Below are 21,773 nucleotides of genomic sequence, written 5' to 3'. Positions count from 1 at the left end.
TGAGAAGAGTAGGGGCCTTTGACTGAAGGTCACTTGATAGAGGCCAGGTGGTCACCACCTCTTACTCACAGGGACTGACTACATCTGGCCCGAGAGTCGCGTAGACAGGGTCCTGTCCAAGGTTGCAGGTGGCAGATGGCATCGCATGCTAGGTGAGGACCCTCTGGGTCTGGGATCAAATTGTACCTCGGATTCTTCCTAATCCCGTTAACCCTGGGCAAGATCCTCATCCTCTCTAGGCCTCGGCGGCTACTCCATAAAATGGAATGAAAAAAGTTCTTACTATAGGGTGTTAGGAGGAATTTAGATCATGCAGTTTAGGCATTTACAAGTGCCTGGAACAAGTCATCAGGTGACATACGGTGGTTTCAGTGACTACCACTAAAAGCTAAACCCAGAATGCTAGTTTCTGATCTGCAGATCTTTTGTTCTTGTTTATTATTAATTTTTTCTCTTCGTAGCACCCTCTACGCACATAGGTGGGTGTGGTAACCCGTCTGATTTCATGGCATTGCTTGCAGACCCATGGAACATTCAAAATCTGGGTTAGGTGTGTCACCCAGGGCTTAAAATCACCAATTTGTTAAATGCACAGTATTAGCAGCCATCTCTGGAACTCCAGCCTATTTTTTATTTTTATTTTTTTAAGATGGAGTCTCGCCCTGTCACCCAGGCTGGAGTGCAGTGGCGTGATCTCGGCTTAAGGAACCCTCTGCCTCCCAAGTTCAAAATATTCTCCTGCCTCAGCCTCCCAAGTAGCTGGGATTACAGGTGCACACCAACACACCCAGCTTACTTTTGTATTTTTAGTAGAGACGGGGTTTTGCCATGTTGGCCAAGCTGGTCTCCAGCTCCTGGCCTCAAGTGATCCACCTGCCTCGGCCTCCCAAAGTGCTGGAATTACAGGCATGGGCCACTGTGCTCAGCCCTATTTTTTCTTTAGTTTGTTGAATTTTTGAAGCCCAGAACATAGGTAGATCTCCCAAAAACTCTGTAATCAGTCTACAAAAATATTTTGTTAATATTAACAGGTATCCAAGAAAACATTCAGGAAGGGTGTAATGTCAGAGGATCATAACATTGTATTAGCACTGCCTATTCTCCACTATTATACTGGCCATATAAATCAATAATCTTTACCCTTTGAGATCACAGCATTTTCCCAGAGTAACTTAATAGAAAAAAAGCTTACAATTCAGTGGCTACATAGAGAGGATGTTCAAACTATAGAACAGGCTCTGAAGTCTTGCCTGTCTCATTGAAGTAGGTCAGGACTCTCAAAATTAGCCTAATTCCTATAGGCATGCCAACATTTAAAATTTACACACATGAACACATCCTTTAGAGAGAAGTAGCTGAGGCCCGCGGTGGCTGTGCTATTTTAAGAGAAGAGATTGGCCACCAGACCGAAGAGCGCAGTTCCTCTGTCAGGTATCTCCCAGCCTGCCAGGACTGTGGGCTTTACTTCCAGAAAAAAACAGGAACATTTCTTTTCTATCATTGCTTCCACTACAAACCCAACTACCTGCTTATTTTTGAAAGTCAAGAAAATCACGCCTAAAGCATCAAAAGCCCCAAATGCCAAGGTCTCGCTTCAACTCAATGTCTCTTTTTGTTCCAAAATGTAGAAAATCATACAGTGTAACCCCACGTATATCAAAACATGAATCCGAGTTGAAAAGTTCAGCACAATTCACTCCTGGCTTGACAGCAGCCTGGATGATTTTGGCTGCATTTGGGAGACTCTTGTTTATTTGCTCATAAAACATGCGTGGAAGGATGACTGGTTTGAAGGATCTTTCCACTAACTCACTGGAGAAACGGCAAGTGATTTTTGGTTTTGTTTTTATTTCAGCCACTGGTCAGGGATGATTAGCTCCAAATATCCAAAATCTGTCCTTGAAGGTGAGAGTTACCCTTTGCCAGATGGTATCTGAATCACTCACCTACCTAAGTATTTCTTTTTCAGGTGAAGTTTTATAATTGGTAGTTCATTTTTTCAGACCCATCTAGTTCTTCCTCAAACTGGACATTTTTATTGATGTTTCCAAAATGAAAAGCGACAAAGAGAGAGGGTGAAGTTTCTGAAAGGTGTGTGGAAGGACATGTCACAAAAAGAATAAGGAAGCGGCCGGGCACGGTGGCTCAAACCTGTAATCCCAGCACTGGGAGGCCGAGCCGAGGCGGGATCCGCGAGGTCAGGAGGTCAGGACCATCCACAAGCTGGCTGGGTGAACCCATCTCTACTATAAAAAAATACAAAAAACTAGCCGAGGCGGTGGGGCGGACCTCTGTGTCGCAGCCTCGGGGAGGCTAAGGCAGGAGAATGGCATGAAGCTGGGAGATGGGCTGCAGTGAGCCGGGTCCGCCCGCTGCCCTCAGCCTGGGTGACAGGCGGGACTCTGTCTCAAAAGAATAAGGAAGCAGTCAGCAGAAAGGTGGCAGTCTGGAGCTTACCCTGTCCGCTGCTAGAAGAGTGTGAGGGCTTGTATCTACATATTAGAACCATCCTATGAAGCAGACCCCTGGTTCTCCCCAGTTTTGTTTGTTTGTTTGTTTTTTGAGAGAGAGTCTTACTCTGCCCCCGAGGCTGGAGTGCAGTGGCATGATTCTCGGCTCATTGCAACCTCCACCTCCCAGGTTCAAGTGATTCTCATGCCTCAGCCTCCCAAGTAGCTGGGATTACAGATATGCACCATCACACTCAGCTAGATTTTTGTATTTTCAGTAGAGACAGGGTTTCACCATGTTGGCCAGGCTGGTCTCCAACTCCAGCCTCAAGTGATTCGCCTGCCTTGGCCTCCCAAAGTGCTGGGATTATAGGCGTCGAGCCTATGTGCCTGGCCGGGTTCTCCCCATTTTATAGATGTGGAGATGTGCACGGAAGGGTCAAGTAACTGACCCAAGGCCATACAGCAAGTGAGACATGGAGCCCAGGCTGGAACTGGGCAGTCTGGTGGCTGAACTCTCATGCTTGGCCTGTTAAATACTGGTACAAGTGACCAGTGGTCTCTGCTGAACCACGCTGTGCCATCCCAGGAGAGCCGTGAACGCGTTTCCCCATTGAAAGGAAACAATACAAATCCTGTCCTTCTCTCATTAAAGGAAAAGAGCCCACAATCTTCCAAGGACTTTGTGCTTTTATGTGCCCATTTATCCAGGAACCCACTCTGGTTCTCTCATGTACACATTCATTCATCAAATATTGACTGAGCACAGCACCTGCTCCGCGTTACTCACCATGGGGCAAACAGACAAGAGGAAGAGAGCACCGCCCTTAAGAAAGTTACAGTGTTGGTAGGCAGCTGGGTGGTTAGATAAGGGCACTAATAACTAGAACACAGAAAACGTACTCAGAGACACTAAGCACGAAAGTCCTGGCAAGGCCCTCACCCAGTGCTTGTGGGCAGAGATCACATTAGCTAGAGGGAAGAAGCTTCCGAAAGGCTACGTGCAGGGTCCGCACCTCTCGGAGGGGGCTCAAGAGACAGACTTCAGTGGTGGATCAGGGCTTCAGCACAAAGCACAGAGAAGCCCGTGTTTCTTGGGGGAGCAGCCGGGGACCCGCAGAGTCCCGTGGCAGGTACCTTGCAGTCACAGCCGATGGGCTTCCCACACTCCTCGCAGGTGTTGGCGAAGAGGGTCTCGAAGCACGCCACGCAGTAGGGGCTCTCCTCCCGTAGGATGTACTTCTTGCCAAAGAGAGATTCGTTGCAATGGTGGCAGTCAAAGCGCTCGGTCATTTTGACACCTGGCTTTGCAGCAACCTATCAAAAAGAAGGGAAAATCCAGGTCCCATTGAGCACTCTCTGAAAGAGATGCACGCAAATACATTAACTGTCCCACTGTCTGTCATCTTTAGCTGAAAGGTGGTTAATTCCTCTGGATGAATAATTAAAACTCACCCTTTAATAGGTCATAATTTTCAATGATAACACCTTTTTTGTTTTCTTTTTCATTAGCTAAGGCAGTTTTGTGTTTGAATGCATTCACTTCGTGTTTTGTTTGTTTGTTTGTTTGTTTTGAGACAGAGTTTTGTTCTTTCGCCTAGGCTGGAGTGCAGTGGTGCAATCTCAGCTCACTGCAGCCTCTGCCTCCCAGGTTCAAGCGATTCTCCTGCCTCAGCCTCCCGAGTAGCTGAGATTACAGGTGCCTGCCACCACGCCCAGCTAATTTTTATATTTTTAGTAGAGACAGGCTTTTGCCATGTTGGCCAGGCTGGTCTCAAACTCCTGACCTCAGGTGATCTGCCCGCCTCGCCTAGCAAAGTGCTGAGATTACAGGCGTGAGCCACCACACACCTGGTCACATTCCACTTCTTAAAAAGCACGAATTATTTTTTACTGTGTCAGAAAAAGCTATCTCAGTTTTAAATACAGGTAAGGGCTGGCACCAGAGCCCCCATCCTGTCCGGCTGTGACCCAGCCTTGCATCTTCCCCTTCTCCCTGCCCCCAAAATAGAAAGGCAAGCATAGAAATAATATGTTCATTTCTATAAAAAGATTTTCCATGCGCTCCTCTTTATGATTCATGATTTGAATAGGAAGAAATCACAGCGGCAAAAGGGAGGGAGATCTGACCTGGGAAACCTGAGATTAGATGCAATGAGGCCACTATTACCCTTGACCTCGGTGCTGCATTGGGAGTGCAAGCTGACCTTGCACAAGAGAAACTGCCAAAGTCCCTGAGGATGAATCATTGCTCCCTATGGGAAAGATCATCCTGCAGCTGCCCAGGTATCCTGAGAGCAGGATAAAGGGAAAGATTCACTTCCCAAAACAACGATATGGAATAGTCAGAAATGCAGTGGCTGCAGTCAGTGGCTCTCTGGGCAACACTTCAAGCCCTTTCAACAGGAACAAGACACTGGCGAGGTTGCGGAGAAAAGGGAACATTTATACACTGTGCGTGGGAGTGTAAATTAGTTCAACCATTGTGGAAAGCAGTATGGAGATTCCTCCAAGAGCTACAAACAGAACTACCATTTGACCCAGCAATCCCATTACTAGGTATACACCTAGAGAAATACGAATCATTCTACCATAAAGACACATGTACAGGAATGTTCATTGCATCACTTTTCACAATACCGATGACATGGAATTGACCTAAATGCCCAGCAATGACAGATTGGATAAAGAAAACGTGGTACATATACATGATGAAATACTATGCAGCCATAAAAAAGAATGAGATCATGTCTTTTGTGGGAACGCGGATGCAGCTGGAGGCCATTTTCCTTGGCAAACTAATGCACGAACAGAAAGCCAAATACTGCATGTTCTCACTTATGAGTGGGGGCTAAATGAGGGAACACATGAACACAAAGAGGTGAACAACAGGCACTGGGGTCTACCTGAGCAGAGAGGGAGGGTGGGAGGAGATAGAGGAGCAGAAAAGATAACACTTGGGTACTAGGATTAATACCTGGGTGATGAAATAATATGTACAACAAACCCCTGTGACAACAGTTTACCTATATAACAAACCTGCACATATACCCCGAACCAAAAATAAAGGTTAAAAAAAAGTCGTCTTCATGCCCGGCACACTGCACTTTTCCTAGGATGAATACACGGTGTGCATAAGCAGCAAGGGATGGGCCCTTCTCTTATGACCATTCCTATAAAATCATGTCAGAATGATCCTGGAGAGAAAACGCCTACCACAGGAATAGCTGGTGTGGAGAAACGTCCATAGGGCATTAAAAACAGACAAGTTTCTTCAGGAATAAATGGCAATATTCCATTTCCTAAAAGTAGAAAGTTTTCTCTGTTGTTAAATAGGTACACTGGGCCGGGTGCGGTCACTCACGCCTGTATTCCCAGCACTTTGGGACGCCAAGACTGGTGGATCACCTGAGGTCGGGAGCTCGAGACCAGTCTGGCCAACATGGTGAAACCCTGTCTCTACTAAAAATACAAAAAACAAAACAAAAACCAAATTAGCCGGGCGTGGTGGTGCATGCCTGTAATGCCAGCTACTCACGAGGCTAAGGCAGGACAATCGTTTGAACCTAGGAAGTGGAGGTTGCAGTGAGCTGATAATGGCACCTCTGCACTCCAGCCTGGGTGACAGAGTGAGACTCCGTCTCAAAAAAAAAAAAAAAAAAGTAGACTGGTTGGCTATGTAACTGTGAGCAAGAGTTCACAGGCTCTAAGAAAACTTGGTTCAATTTGCAGTCTTCAAACGATAGGAGAGTGAAATCCCAGAATCAGACCTTCTGATGCAAATAAAATATTGCTGCCTGGTTTATGATTACAGGAAATTTGATAGAGTTTATTAATTTTGTACTATTGCATATACACGGTCCTGACAACTGTAAGCAAGGAAAAGATCATCTTTCAAGCATCCATTCTTGGATATTTCTGTGTTTACAGAATAATTCTCTTCCAAGAGCAATAAATACGCAGCTGGACACATGTGGCAAGATCCGTCCTTCTAAATCACTCTTCCTGGAGTTAAAGAAAACATTGCCTGGATATTCTTGTGATAACATCACAAGATGAGGCTCTTGAGCACTTGAATTATTGTTCTGAAACCCAACGTATAAATATCCTTTGTACCGCGGCCATCTCGGGTTGGAGCAGCCATGCTGGCACAAGATTCAATGCTTTCCTGTAATTGTTCAGTGATTGGCCTTGAAAGTGGCTGTCATTTATTTCATTGCAATTGAGAGCTGCTTTTCCAACATATATATTTTTCCGATAAAGGGTGCGATTTAGCTGTGGGACAAGAGGCTCATGGCCCATTCTGTGCCCACAAACATAACAATAATAATTTGGGAATTTGAAATAAGAACCATGAAAGGACAGAGAACTATACATTGTGGAATTGTAAAAGCTGGAAACAAATCCCTAGATTCTCTATGACAACTTCCTCATTCTATGGATGGAAAAACTGAAGCCCAGGCATATTTATGAAAAGGAGGGCCCACTGAGCTTTCTCCAATAGCCATCTGACTTAGAGAAAATGAACTCCCAATCTAACTTGAAAGGCCGTCTGTGTGGGTCAGGACAAGCACCAGCCCTGCTAGGGAAGGGAGACAGTCTACACCCTCTGTCAATCTCTGCAGAGCTCCAATTCTGTTGGCAGCTGGTGAAAGGGGTGCATCTGTTTTCCTCTGAGGTAATAATCATGATCATGATGCTCATAACCTGATGTGTGTTTTTCACCTCCTCCGAATCTACAGTACCAGGACAGAAAAAAAAAAAAAAAAAAATCTGGCCAGGCGCGGTGGCTCACGCCTGTAATCCCAGCACTTTGGGAGGCCACGGCGGCCGGATCACAAGGTCAGGAGATCGAGACCATCCTGGCTAACACGGTGAAACCCCATCTCTACTAAAAATACAAAAAAAATTAGCTGGGCGTGGTGGCGGGCACATGTAGTCCCAGCTACTTGGGAGGCTGAGGCAGGAGAATGGCGTGAACCCAGAGGCAGAGCTTGCAGTGAGCTGAGATCGTGCCACTACACTCCAGCCTGGGCGACAGAGCAAGACTCCATCTCAAAAAAAAAAAAAAAAAAACTAAGGGAATAAACTCTGAAAATAAGTAGGGTTCTACATTTGCTCAAAGTATGACTCAGGTTATGAATGTCATCATCAGTGATACCAGCTCCTAGCAGGAACAGTAGCAGCTGCTATCTGCTCAGTGGGTCCACCTGGGAGGAGGCACCTGGCCCTGTGGTTCAGCTTCTAATTCTACAGAATTCTTTCTGAGAGTGGGTGGATCCCTCTTCCAACTTGTTCCTCATCTTCTAAGAGGTCAGTAGAGTTCTACAATGAGCAGAGAGCATTTCTACTCCAACCAACAGGACAGAGCATAAAATGGGCACCTGCAGGAACCTAGGAGCACAGCAGGATGCACTGTGTGAAAGCAGGCCCCTAAAGGAGGTCCACACAGTTACAAACTGCACAAACCCTGAGCGTCAGAAAACAGTCCGTGAGCTAATAAGCAAGCTCAAAGCTTCCCTTCTATTACAACGTGTTTAAAAGTATAACTAGAGTCCTATATTAGAAATCTCCTATAACTTGCTTTTTTTTTTTTTTTTATTGAAACAGAGTCTTGTTCTGTCACCCAGGCTGGAGTGCAGTGGCATGATCTCGGCTCACTGCAGCCTCCACTTCCCAGGTTTCAGTAATTCTCCTGCCTCAGCCTCCCTGGTTGCTGAGATTATGGGCACGCGCCACCACACCCAGCTAATTTTTTTTTTTTTTTTTTTTTTTTTTTAGTAGAAACGGAGTTTCACCATGTTGGCCAGGCTGGTCTCAAACTCCTGACCTCAGGTGATCCACCCGCCTTGGCCTCCCAAAGTGCTAGGATTACAGGCGTCAGTCACTTGCATTTTTTTAAATCCCATAAATACCTGATTGCTCCTTCATTCATTGAATAAACATTGGTTGAGCTGGAACTATGTGTCTAATGTCACGAAAAGTGCTGAAGATACAAAGATGACTAAGATGCAGGCCCCTCCCCTCAAGGAACTTGTCATCTGGTGAGGAAAAGAGATATATACCAAACAGACTACCAAGCCCCGTACTCAGTGCGTGCTGGAGGTGCACAGGTATGATGGGCACGCAGAGGAGGAGCCGCTGAGAGAGCAGGCAGGCATCCCAGGGGAGATGCTATCTGTGCTGGGAACAGGTCAGCCAGGTGATACGGCAGGTCAGGTCTCGGGGTGGAGTAGGCAAAGCCAGAGAAATGAGAGACAGAGTAGGGTAGGCAGAGAGCTCAGGAAGATGGAAGACCCAGTCAACAGCCAAGGCAATGAGGGCCTGGGCGCCTTGTTCATGGACTTGGGTGTGCCAAGCAGGCAGTGGGGTGACGGACAGCCCAGTGAAAGTTTACTGCATGGAAGCCTGCCTTTACTATGCAAGACGGGGGGCAATGACTTCTAAAAAATGTATCAGGGTATCACAGTCCATTTCTGAATCATTTCTTCAAATAAAAGTAGGACATCTTGGTTCTGTAAGGACTTATTAACCTAATTATGTACAATCCATTTACTCTCTCTGAACTCCTCATCCCTCCTGACAGGTTATCAATAATTCTTGCCCCTTAGCTGGTACACAGGAATGCTAAAAGCATCCAGCAACAGCTTGCAGGGAGATATCCAAACATAAGGTGCCACCCCTTCTTGTTATTTCATTGAATCAAATTCCAAATCACAGTTTCCTGGAGTTCTTATTCCTCACCAAGCTAAATCATTCCATGATGTCATTACCCCTTCGGCCCTGAACAGGGTATTTGAAAAAGGTGGATCTTAGGGTACAGGCTTGACTCCAGGTCAAGGGAACTGCCATGGTTGAGGCAGGTGCCAGGTGCAGCTCGGAGGTCTGGGAATGGCCCAGGGAAGGCCTTGATCACTGAGTCTCTCGCCAGCCCAGCTTTGACTCAGATATAAGAATAGGTTGCGTACAGGGGCTCATGCCTGTAGTTCCAGTACTTTGGGAGACTGAGGCAGGCATATCATTTGAGCCCAGGAGTTCAAGACCAGCCTGGGCAACATGGAGAAATCCTATCTCTACAAAAAACACCAAATATTTGCCGGGTGTGGTGGCATGCACTTGTAATCCCCACTACTCAGGAGGCATGAGCCCAGGAGGTCGAGGCTGCAGTGAGCCACGATAGCACCCTTGCTCTCCCACCTCAAGGAAACAGCCTCATGGTGACACAGACCATGTCTCAAAAAATAAATAAATAAAAAGCATGTAAGAATAAAGGTTCAGAGGGCCAGGATGTGACAATGCACAGCTCCTACTAACAATTCATACTAATTTTAAAAGTTCACAAGCTTATCAATGTGATCTATTTTTTAAATTTTCAGATTCAAAAACTGTAAAACAAAGTATGAGTGGGGAAAGTGTCAAAGCTAGAGGAACATAATGGGAAAAGGAAAACAGAAAGAGTAAAGGGAAGGGGAGAGGAGTAGTGACAGGACAAAGAAAGGAACGAGGGGGGGTAAATGAAATGAGGCAGAAGACAGGCAAGGATCCCACATGCCAGAAAGCTCTTTGTTTGTTTTTTTGAGACAGTGTCACTCTGTCACCCAGGCTGGAGTGCAGTGGCCCGATCTCAGCTCACTTCAACCTCCACCTGCCAGGTTCAAGCGATTCTCCTTTCTCAGCCTCCCAAGTAGCTGCGATTACAGGCGTGTCCCACCACACCCAGCTAATTTTTTTTTTTTTTAACCAGAAAGATTTCAATCAAAGGAAGGGCTGCCATGATAGACAGCCTCGCTTGGCTTGCTGGCTCAGGCCTTGGAGTTCCAGGAGCCTAGCAGATCCCTACAGGTAAAGCCTGAAGAGGTCAGATTAGCAAAAGAAGTCTATTTAAGCATCCTTTTCAATGCACCTTTTATTGGCTACCTACTTTCATCTGACCCCAGTGGGCCCATTTTCTCCTTCCCCTTTGAAACCCGAAGTGCTTCTCCCTATCAACCCTGCTGCAGGAGGTTCCTCTAATGTAGTCATTTCCTAAGGAGAAATCTATGAATGTTCCCAAGTTCTTCCTGCATGCAGCCCTTCAACACATGCAAAAGCAGCTTCGGTAAGTCAGTCTCTGGATCTTTAGATGCCACCGGGGATCCGCATGGGACATTCAATTGCCTATCAATAATCAACCAGAGCTTTCCAGAGCCAATTAGGAAAACTGGTCTATGTGGGCTCTTTTAAAAAATATATTATAAAAGTGTCATGTTTTCATGCAATTGCCCTGTCCTCTGCCAACCGTAAGCATTGGGAAGGGTGCCACTACCTGTCGCTGAGACCTCACCAGCAGCGAACACACACAGGACCATGGGCTTTGTGAATACTTGTGGAATGCATGAACAAATGAATGGACGGGTGAGTGAATGCAAACATGTCGGAGTACAAACATACAGGCAAAAATCAAGCATGAAAAATTAGGAACATATTATGTGAACAATCCACCCTGCATAGCAAACCCAACATGTAATGTGGTTTGGCATATGACATCATGAGCTTCCATCGCTGCCCTCGTCCCTTCTTCCAGATAAGCTGCTGCTTCCGCAGCGGATAGAACTCTTCTTGTTGTGTTTGGACTCCAATCCCATGTGAACACACAGCTGCACAGTCCAGGATGCAGCCTGGCCAGGTCAAGAAGCAAAAAGCCAGCTGGGAGTCTTGCCCGCTTTGGGAAGAACGCACAGATCCCCAACAGGGGCTCCAGGTGTCAGCACAAGGCCCTGATGTTCTACAGACACGTGTTGCCTATAATCAAAGATCCTCCATTCAAAGGCACGGGACTCTCACACCTGGAAATGTGCTCAAAGAATACCCTGCACCATTTTGTTTTCCTATGGATGGGAGTGTCTACACACAAAAACTGCTCACCCCCAACACTCGTCATTTGTCTAGCCAAACGATTTGTTTTAAACAGAAATTCTGATGAAATGGAGAGGGCCATCATGTCAAGGAAAGTTGCTGTTTTATAAACTAGAATAACGGATCAAGCCTTGGAGTTCCTAAAGAAAGAGGATCTCTTGAGCCCAAGAGTTCGAGGCTGCAGTGAGCTGTAGTGCTGCCACTATACTCCAGCCTGGGCCATAGTGTAAGACCCGGTCTCCACAAACAAACAAACAAAAAATTATATCAGTTGGATATGGTGGTGTGTGCCTGCAGTCTTAGCTACCTGGGAGGCTGAGGCAGGAGGACTGCTTGAGCCCAGGGGTTTGAGGCTATAGTGAGCTATGATAGCATCTGTGAAAAGCTACTGCACTCCAGCCTGAGCAACATAGTGAAACCCTGAAAAAAAAAAAAGAAAAAAAAAGAAGGAAAGAAAGAAAAAAAGTCATCTAGCATCCACTGGAAATCTATTTTTAAATTGTTGGATTTTAAACAATCTTGGTTTGTAAGGTATAAAATTGACTAGCTTACCACTGTATAATATATTTACGGATTAATTTAATGAGCCTTTACTACATGCATGTACAGGCAGGTGTCAGAGGTGTATTATAGTTTACATAAACTGGTAACTTCCAACTTAAAAATAAATAAATAAACATCTCCATTCATCTCTGGTGGTTCCGTGTGAGGCAATGTTTGAATAAGGTAAACTGCTGTCTTCTGAATTGTCTTTTGAATATTGATTACTAAAAAGAAATGGGAAAACAATAAATATCAAATTTCTGATCTGAAGTCCATGACTACAAGAGGAGTTACACTTGTTCTGATGTCATTCAGGCTTTTGAATCCAGCCGACAAGAATGTGTTGAGTAACCACTGTTTCCCATGTGCTACGTGAGGCACCGGGAAGCTGAGATAAAACACACAGTCTAGGAATGAGTTCCAGTCTAGTTCTAGCTCCAAATAATTTAAACACCTTTAAGATCCCATCTTGTCGTTTAATCTCAAAACACGTCAATTGCAGCCATGCAGGTCAACCATAGCTGCACAGGCTAGAATGGCGGGTGGCCTCGGGTCCGTCAATCACACCAGTGTGGGGACCGAGGGTGACTCCATCCTGCATGCTATGGCTCTACCATGCCTTCCCTGAGTGAGTTACGAACACTTCTACACCTACAAAATGAAAACCACCCACTCTTTTTCATGGCAGGGGTCTCCCCTCACCTCCCAAGTGTGGCTCACTCTTCACTCTCCCAGCCATCTGAGGTGCCTGACCCCTACTCCCATGCTGGCCTTTCCCTTGGTGTCCAGCAGCTTCCATGAATGACTGGCCACCTCCTTCTCACTGCAGTCCTGCGGCTCTGTGGGGTTTCTCTGGCACACTGCAACAGGGCTGTGTCCCGAGAGGCTTGCACGCTTCCTTCTGCTTCATTCATTGCCTGCCTGCTTTTCCCTGCCTCCGAAAGTTGTATTAACCCAAACAGACAGGTCTATTTCCTTGTTGACTGACAAGCTCCATATTTATATACTGCAAGGACATTCTGGCATTAATTCTGTTCACCCATGAAAAAAGGGCAGCTGCTTCTGCCACAGACATCCCTCCTCTCACTCAGGACTGTACGCCTGGAGGATCTTGAAGCCGCAGACAGAATCAGGGCAGTAAAGGCATGGGTCACGAAGGCTGAGGATGTGTGTGAAGTCTGAGTTCACACCAGGCAAGACACCACCCACAAGCACTGGGATGGACCCGGGAGACCAGATGCTGCTCCAGACCCCTTGTGACATTCCCACGCAGAGAGCATGTTTTACAGCAACAGGAAAGCCAAGACTCCCAGGAGCAAAGTAGTGATCAAATCTTTAAGAAAGGGAGAATGACAGCTGGTGGGGAGAATATTTAAGTAGATGCTACCAGAGAGCTGTAGTAGTCAGGGTTTTCTAGAGAAATAGAACCAACAAGAGATGTACATAGAGAGATTTGTTGCAATGATTTATCTCACGCAAGTACGAAGGTGAAAAAGTCCCAAGACCCGCAGTCAGCAGGCTGGAGACCCAGGAGAGCCGATGGTGCAAGCTGCAGTCTGAAAACAGCAGCCTCTATAGACCCAAGAAGAGCCGATGTTTCAATGTGAGTCCAAAGGTGGAAAGGACCAATGTCCCAGCTCAAGCAGTCCGGCAGCGGGGCTTCCCTCTTACTCAGTCTTTTCGTTCTATTCAGGCCTTCAACTGTTTGGAGGAGGCCCACTCACATTATGGAGAGCAGCCAGCTTGACTCGGTCTACCCATTCATATGTCAATCCTATCCAAAAACACCCTCACAGACACACCCAGAACATATGACCGAATGTTTGGGCACCACATGGCCCAGTCAAGTTGACACATGAAAGTAATCATCACGGGAGCTAAAACTGAAATCCACAATTTAGGATGACAGAGGAAATTCATTTGACTCACCCCAAAGTCAAAATGCCAGCCTAGTCTCCAGGAAGACACAGTTCTCAGCCCCTAGAGAAAGCACATGCATTTTGTTTCAGATGGTCATCTTGAGGAAGCGACTTCAGTATGACGCAACCTGAGATGGACACTTAATAAATGTGGCTTTGATCAAATTCTCATAATAAAACCGCACAGAAGAACCCAACGTCTGACATTTCCATTCACCCAGGCTCAAGGAACTTTTTACCTCAGGGCATCTGAGTCAGAGAGCCACTTACCAACTTTACCAACTCAGGCCCCGGTGCTGATAAAGGAAGCTGCCTGAGTCACAGGGGCTGAATAACTGGCCCTCAGCACAGGACGGGCGTAAACTCCTGATATCTAGTCTGATTTTTGTGTGTGTGTGTGCAATATTCTACTGGGTGTTTTTGACTGCAATTTAAATATCTTTCAGTACTGGAAGTGGCTTAACACGCAATCTTGGGTCAAAGAATGCAGCATAAGGCCTCATAGAAATAGTCAAATGTTAAAAAAATATATATTCAAATGTTCCTCCCGTGGTGTGTTTAGTGGTTAGAACTCAGGTTCTCAAGTTAAGCTGCCTGGGGTCAGATCTCAGGGCTACCATTTACAGCCTGGGAAACCCTGAGTTAAAGTTACTTTGATCTCTGTTTTCAGTGTCTTTACCTGTAAAAATGAGGCTATCAAATATGTACACACTGTCTATGATGTCCAGACTTTTTAACAACCCTGCCAAAGAGACAACATCGTTGTCACTGTTTCCCAGTGAAGGAAACCGAGACACCACGAGATGAAGTGATTTGGCCCAGGCTGCACAGGTTGAGGGACCCGGATGTAAATTTAGGCAGCCTAGATGCAGTCCCCCGCATCCTCTAGCCTACCGCATCTGCCTGTGGCTATTTGTGAGACCGTGAGCTAAAATGAGACAGAATCTATGTGCCCAGAACAGTTTCTGGTCTTTAGTAAGCCCATCATTAGCCTTCATCGACATATGATGGTGTAAACGCATTTTAAACCATGGCAGGCTAATAAACACCATGAAAACACAATTCTATGTATCAATTGATGATCTTCTAAATTGGAGGGTGATCTAAATCCAGTAACACTTGAAAAAATTTTATATAAATGCACAATGAAATGTTCTTTGAGTTGATTTTATTAAAATTAAATTGATAGACTAGGAATTCCTGTACTTCTAAGACTTGCTGCAAATTTTTTTTTTTTTTTTTTTTTGTCTAAAACATCTTCAGGATAGTGCAAAACCTCTTTTCTTTAATATATTATTATAAAACATTCGTTAGTAGAGTCAGCACCAAAAATGTGAGATGTATTTGGAGTTGTGTTTTGAAGACAGTTCTCCTGATTCTAAGCCCAAATTGTGATTTATTACCTTCCAAAATATGTGGAAGGGAGTGCGGGCCTTAAGTTCAGTGCTGTCTAAGTTCACTGCCGCTTGGAGGCCAGCTACACATTTCAGCTAACGGGGTTAGCCTACTTCCAATTAAAACCTGACTGGGGATATGAAAGTAAATATGATTGATTCATTTAAAATCAGAAAAACAGTATTTTCTTCCCTCAATTTCTAGTATGCTAAGATATCACACGAGTGCAACTTAAGAAAAACTTAGAATCTTTTTCATTTAAAATACGCCTTTTTTTTTTAACCGAATGGTTCAGTTATTAAATGTCTACACGAGTCAAGGAGTGAGGTCACACTGCAAGCTCCACTTATTTCTACTGAAGGGAAATAGCCCGGACACCCCCGCGCAGACCACCGTGCCAGGACAACCGGCTCCGGAGTCGGGCCTTGAAGCAAGGGGACAGCGTCACCTCCCCGCAGCCGCCGGCTGGGACCCGCGGCCAGCCTTTACCCAGGCTAGCCAAGCCCCTGCCCGCATGGCGGTGCCCCACCTGGTGAGGACTTGGGCTGTAATCCCCCGTCTGGGGATGGGTCCGTGGGCTCCTCTGAGCTCCAGCGCCCCCAGGGTCTAGCCCCCTCTCATTGCTCCGCTCCCCTCTTTCCGTGGTCTCCCCACTCCCAGCCCCCAGGGATCTGCTCCCCTCTCCCGGGTCTACCCTACAGCTCATTTCCTTTCTCCCGGCTTCTCTCCGCACGGTTCGGCTCCCCTCTCCCAGTGGTCTTCTCCGACCCACAGCTCTCCTCTCCACTCACCGGTCTCCCCAACTCCGGATCTGCTCCCCTCTCCCCGGGTCTCGCACCGGATTCGGCCCCCTCTTCCGAGTCCTGGTGGCTAAGCCCCTCGGCCTCCCTCCGGCGCGCAGGGAGCTGGAGGTACTCACGGCGCCGCAGCGGCCCGGGGACTCCCGGACGGCGCGGGCGGGCGCGGGCTGCTGGTGGCTGCGGCTCCGCTGCCGGCCGAGTGGAGCGCTGCGCGGCTCCCGCCCTCGAGAACCCCCTCCGTGTCATTTGACCATATAAGGAGATGCACGCCTCGGCTCGCTGGCACCGGGCGTGGGGTGCTGGGGGCGGGCGCCCCCTGGCCTAGCGGTCGCCGTGCCCCTGCCCCGGGCTGCGGCGCTCCCGGCCCGTGCCCTTTGTTTGCCAGGGCTCTTTCTTCTTGCCTTCCGGGTCTTGGGGGCACCGTGGTTATCCCGAGAGTCTCCTCCGACGTGGGCGTGAGTTTCGGACGGGGCCTGGACGCCAGTGGCAGGGGTCTGCCCACGCCGGGATCTCTGCCTGCTCCCAGGAGCAGGAAGCTGGCGAAGCCCGAGGAGGTGCCGGGGGCGGCGGAGGGAGGAGGGGGCCACTTCTCAGGAGGCATGTGCCTGGGATGTATTTGCACGGTGGATTTTTTTCCTTCTTACCCTGCAGATGCTTGTTTACGAAAAGAACCCCACAGATGACCGTAAAGAATCGTTCGTTCCACTAGGGAGGGGACTAAAGGAAGGTCCTATCCCCACCTCTCCCTCTCGGGGCCAGACGACTAGTTAGACATCCTGGATTCCCCTCCAGGGCGGGAAAAGCAAAGTGAGCTGGGAGCGTGCCTCCCACACTCCAAGCCTGTGCCCTCTGAGTGAGGCTGACGCTGGGTAGGGACAGATGGCACTGTTCAGCATTGTCGCAGGGAGAGCACAGGCTGAGCCCATCCCTGGGAGAGGGTGCATCGTGATAGAAACGTTTGCTCCTGAGCAGGTAACTGGTCCACTTGCAGAAACCGATGGACGATGAGCAGGTGGACAACAAAGGCGTCCTAGGCACTTTGGGGGCAGGTGTATTATTTTTAACATTCAGGGCAGCTCATAGGAATACATCCTTCAGAGAAGGCAGGAAGAACTCCGTGATTGCTTTCTTTTAGTTGATACTCCCCATCTGGTAGCCCTCATGGATCTCCATCATGGAATCACAGAACTTGAGAATCAAGGGTTTCATCACCTTAGCTTCCACTCTGTGAGCACTAGCTCCACCTGGTATCTCATTTGATCCACACTTCCTTAAGATAAAGATTTTTACCAGATTTATGGTGAGGAAAGTTCAGCTCAGAGAGATTTGCTCAAGGCCACGTGAAAGGTAACTGTGCCAGCTGAGATTTGAACTGGAGTCTGGTAGATGGCAAAACCATGTAGGTATATTACGGGATCAGAAATGCTTCTCATCCCTCAGTCACTCAGGTGACTCCAGAGGACTGAGACTTGCCATAAGCCCAGCCAGAACTGGATGTGCGGAATACATCTGTCCCCTAACCCACCCCACGGTGTCCCTGAAACGGGACACTTCCCTGAAGAACCTGAGTTAAGGCCACCCTACCTGAATTTCCGCTAAGTGTCAAGGCAGGCTAGTATTTTGAAATTCAGAGTAAAGTTTGTGTAGAAAAGGCTCCCAGCCCCTGACAGCTACCTAGCTGTGTTGTCGCTATCGTTACATATTAGGAAATGGTCTCCTAGTTCTCAAATGGTGAGTCTTAAGCTGCAATTTGTAAAAACGAGTCCTAAAATGATGAAACATTAATTCTGCATTTATCTTCTTTCGATTTCCTCTTGTCTTACATTTCGATTTTTTTAAGCTTTCTGACTTATGGGTGTAATCCATTTAACTTTGCTTTTTTTACTGATAGAGTTATTTAGTACTGTTATTTTTCTTCTAATAACTGCTTTAGCTGTGCCACATAGTTTCAGCGATGTTGTTTTATTATTAAGAAATTCTGCGATTTAATTTTGTGTTTCATTTTTGACCTAATGGGTAGCAGAACATTTTAAATGACCCTGTGGTAATTTGATAGGATCAGTAAAATCCAGACTCTGGAAGCAAACATACCTAGTTTCTACAACAACAATGCACAAAGAAAAAGAAGAGAGATGGAGGGAGAAACCAATAGATTAAAAAAAGACTTAGCCAACTGCAATGTATGGATATTATTGGATTCTTTTTGTTTTTTGTTTTTTTGGATCTTATTGGATTCTAATCAAAGAATAAACTAGTAGAAAATCAATTTTTATGAGACAATCTGGGAAAATATGACACTGACAGGATATTTTCTAGTATTAATGAATAATTTATTTTAGGGGTGATAGTGTGATTACACACATACATATATTTTTCTTTTCTTAAGTCCTTGCTTTTCAAGAACAGCGCCAAAATATTTCCTAGTGAAATAACATTATGTCTGGAGTTGTTTCAAAATAATTTGGGGTGGGGAAATGGATAGGGCCTATATCTATATGAAATACGATCAGCCATGGATTGTGGATAATCGCTGAAGTTTGATGATAGATATGCAGTAGTTTATCTTACTAGTCTGTCTCCTTTTGTAATGCTTGAAAAATCCCATAACGAAAAGATTTTTAAATTACAGATGAACATACCATTGGCTCCTTGCCCAGCATTTCCCTTTATAGGAAATTATCTTGTAGATATGCTTGCTTATGTGCAAAACTGTATACACACAAGGGTAGTCATTGTAGAATTCTTTGTAATAGAAAAATACTGGACCATGTTATGTGTTCATCAACAAAGGGCTTAGTTAAATACAGTATGGTGCATTTTAGAATTATTTACATATGTGGCTGTTAAAATGAACGAGGTAACTATATTTACTAATTTGGCATGATCTCCATGATAAATCAACTGAGAAAAAATAAAAGTAGAGAACACTTTGTAGGTAGAAACCAACCACTTGTGTTCATGAGCAAAGAAAGGACCAGGGAAGACAATGTATACTTATAAGTGGTTGCCTCTGGGGAGATCTGGGTGGTCAGGGTTCATGGGGTGGAAAGGAGATTAACTTTTACTGTACACATTTTTATTTCTTGTAAATTTTGAGCTATGTTAATGTTGTACTCATTCAAAAACTAAATATATATATATTTGAGATGGAGTCTCGCTCTGTTGCCCAGGCTGGAGTACAATGGCGCCATCTTGGCTTACTGCAACCTCCGCCTCCCAGGTTCAAGTGATTCTCCTGCCTCAGCCTCCAGAGTAGCTGGGACTAGAGGCATGTGCCACCACACCCGGCTACTTTTTGTGTTTTTAATAGAGATGGGGTTTCATCATGTTAACCAGGATGGTCTTGATCTCCTAATCTTGTGATCCGCCCCCCTCGGCCTCCCAAAGTGCTGAAATTACAGGCGTGGGCCACTGTGCCTGGCCCAAAAACTAAAAATATTTAAAAAATAAAAGCAACACACAGACTCCTTTAAGGAAAATAGGAAACAAATTTGTTAAACTGAGATGAATTGTAAGTCAAAGGAGGTTGGCAAGAAATAGAGGAAGGGAATGCAATTTCTGGGTTTAATGACATGTATGCTTTGATGAGCAAGTCCATCGAAGGACAAAGTATTAAAAACAAATTTTCATGAGACAATCTAGGAAAATGTGTTTTGAAAAGTTCCATCTGTCTTGTACATCATTATATTCCTGGGACCTTGTTATAGAGCACGGCACATAGTATGTGCTTAATAAATACATGTATTGAATAAGTGACAGATCACAGAATTGTTTGTGGCAAGTCTTTCACTATAGTGTGTAAGACTTGTGTAATGCTATCTATGGCAGATCTTTGAAGTCAAGCCAGGATTTGAATCTCTGTTCAACGTATGACTAGCTCTGTGATCTCCAGTAACTACAAAACTTCCCTAACCCTCAGTTTGCTAGTTTGTAAAATGGGTTAATAACATATAGTTTGTGAAATTGTGGCAAAGGTCTTTCGATGCGCATAAATCACTTAGCACTATTAGCATATTACTTGGCATGAAGTAGGCCCTTAGTAAAGTCTTCTGTTTTATTCAATGGCAAAGGGGAAATTAATCCAGAATAAGAAGTAAATGGACTTAACTCCCACAAGAAAGAAGAATTAAGGTTCAGATCCTGTTCTAAAGATGACAGATTATCTTCTTGAGAGAAAACCTCTCTGCTAGGGATAAAAGGCTAGTTCATGGAAGAAAAAAAAAAAACATTAAGAAGTACTATTTCCTGGGCAAAGGATCAACGGTGACTGTGATGAGTTATTCAAGTTCTTCTTTTGTTTATTCCAATTATCCTTACATTCCTTCTTGAGACAACACTGCCCATAATGTCTCCCGTCTCTCCTGTAGGTGGGCTTCAGGGAGAGACACAGCTAGGAAGGGAGGAAGGAGAGGAAGAGACTTCCTGCGACTAGTAGGTCTCAAAGCCTGGTCCCACAGTGCAGCAGGATCCCCTGCAAACCTATTAGAAGTTCACATTGTCAGGCCAGCTCCTGCTTTAACAAGCCCTCCAGGTGATTCTGATGACTAAAGGTGATTTGAAGTAAAATAAATACCTCTTAGGGCTTCCAACTCTCGACTCAGTAATTTACCAGAAATCTACAAAATGTCAGTTTATGGGGTGAGGGAAGGAGAGTGAAACAGAGATAGACTAAACATAGACTAGACTCAGGAACTCTAAAATCCAGTTAGAAGTACTACTTCCTTTATCAGTTACTTCACTCAGGTAAGCAGGAGGTAGAAAAGTTTCAGCCAGTGGGTCTGAGCTGTACAAATGCTGAAATTTCATTCTCTGGGAGAGGCGGAAGAAAGGCAGAGCTTCCAGGAGTGTGCTCGCAACTGCCACTCTGTGGTGAGGTCGTGGTGGGGGAGGCTGGTGGGCTAGACCCATCTGTGCAGGGGCAAACAGTAGCCTCCTACCCGGATGGGGGCTACCCCAGGGGGATTAGGATGAACTCACCATTACCAGGTAGAAAGTGAACACAGGAAAACATGAGCTGGAGGTCAGACCCCCCTACATTTGTTACCCTAACTGACCACTGCCATCAAGATTGTTAAGCATTTTGTCACCGTTAAAGGATTTCACACAAGCTGCTCCTCCCACTCAAACCTTGGCCAGGAAACTGGTGGATGATTTGCCCTTGATTCAGAGGTAATCGTTCTTAATTGCCTCACATGGTTGGAAGGTGAGTAAGTGTCTAAGATCATAAACGCTGGCGGGAAGGGGTCAGGAGTGATCAAACCAGCTCGCCTCCTGGCAGTGGGGTCAGAAGGCAAGTCCCTGCACGCCTTCCCATGACACAGTACAGATCCCAGGGTGGTGGCACAGAAAGCTGGATTCACTTTTTCTGAAAACACTATTTGCCTGGCTCCAGCAGGAAAGTCTATGGAAGATGACTTTACAGAGGCAGGGTGTACACCTGCCTGTGCCCGTGAGCTGGGTGCAGTTGTGACGGGAGACCCAAGGGCCTCCAGCAAACAGGAGGAACTTGATCTGGTTACAGGAATGATCTTGCAGGATCCAAACTTTGTTCCTTTGCCTGTCAGACTTTCAGGAAAAGCTCAGCTTTCCACAAAGGGCAAGCTCTTTTCCTTTTCTTCTCCCTTCTGCCATGCTCTGGTTAGGAGGGAAAATGCTTGGCTCTTTCTTGAGATACAAAATTTCCATATCCCGTTTCTTCCCGCTCTCCTTTTTCACAAACTGATTTATTGGATGCAAATAGTCAGTGTTTCAAGCCTCAAAAACATGCCAGA

At 45.9% G+C, this 21,773-nt stretch overlaps 1 protein-coding gene across 5 annotated transcripts in view; it reads right to left on the bottom strand.

Moving 5' to 3' along the window:
• Positions 1–21,773, bottom strand: part of FHL2 (four and a half LIM domains 2) — a 77,170-nt gene that overhangs the window by 21,853 nt on the left and 33,544 nt on the right. Inside the window, exons 1-3 of one of the 5 annotated variants that reach the window (XM_003909075.4) lie at positions 15,994–16,748; positions 13,818–13,868; positions 3,588–3,767 (exon numbers count right to left, since the gene is read on the bottom strand). The exons of 1 other annotated variant lie outside the window; for it this stretch is intronic. In XM_003909075.4, the coding sequence (XP_003909124.2) occupies positions 3,588–3,767; positions 13,818–13,868; positions 15,994–16,248 (486 nt within the window). In that variant the 5' untranslated portion in view covers positions 16,249–16,748. Of the gene's footprint in view, positions 1–3,587; positions 3,768–13,817; positions 13,869–15,993; positions 16,749–21,773 lie in introns of those variants that run through there. 3 more of the 5 variants (XM_031655401.1, XM_031655399.1, XM_031655400.1) reach the window with 3 other exon arrangements.

Source organism: Papio anubis, chromosome 14 (genome assembly GCF_008728515.1).
Source record: "Papio anubis isolate 15944 chromosome 14, Panubis1.0, whole genome shotgun sequence".
Lineage (NCBI taxonomy): Eukaryota > Metazoa > Chordata > Mammalia > Primates > Cercopithecidae > Papio > Papio anubis.
Note: the sequence above shows the minus strand (reverse complement) of the source record. Positions and strands in the feature narration are given on the sequence as shown.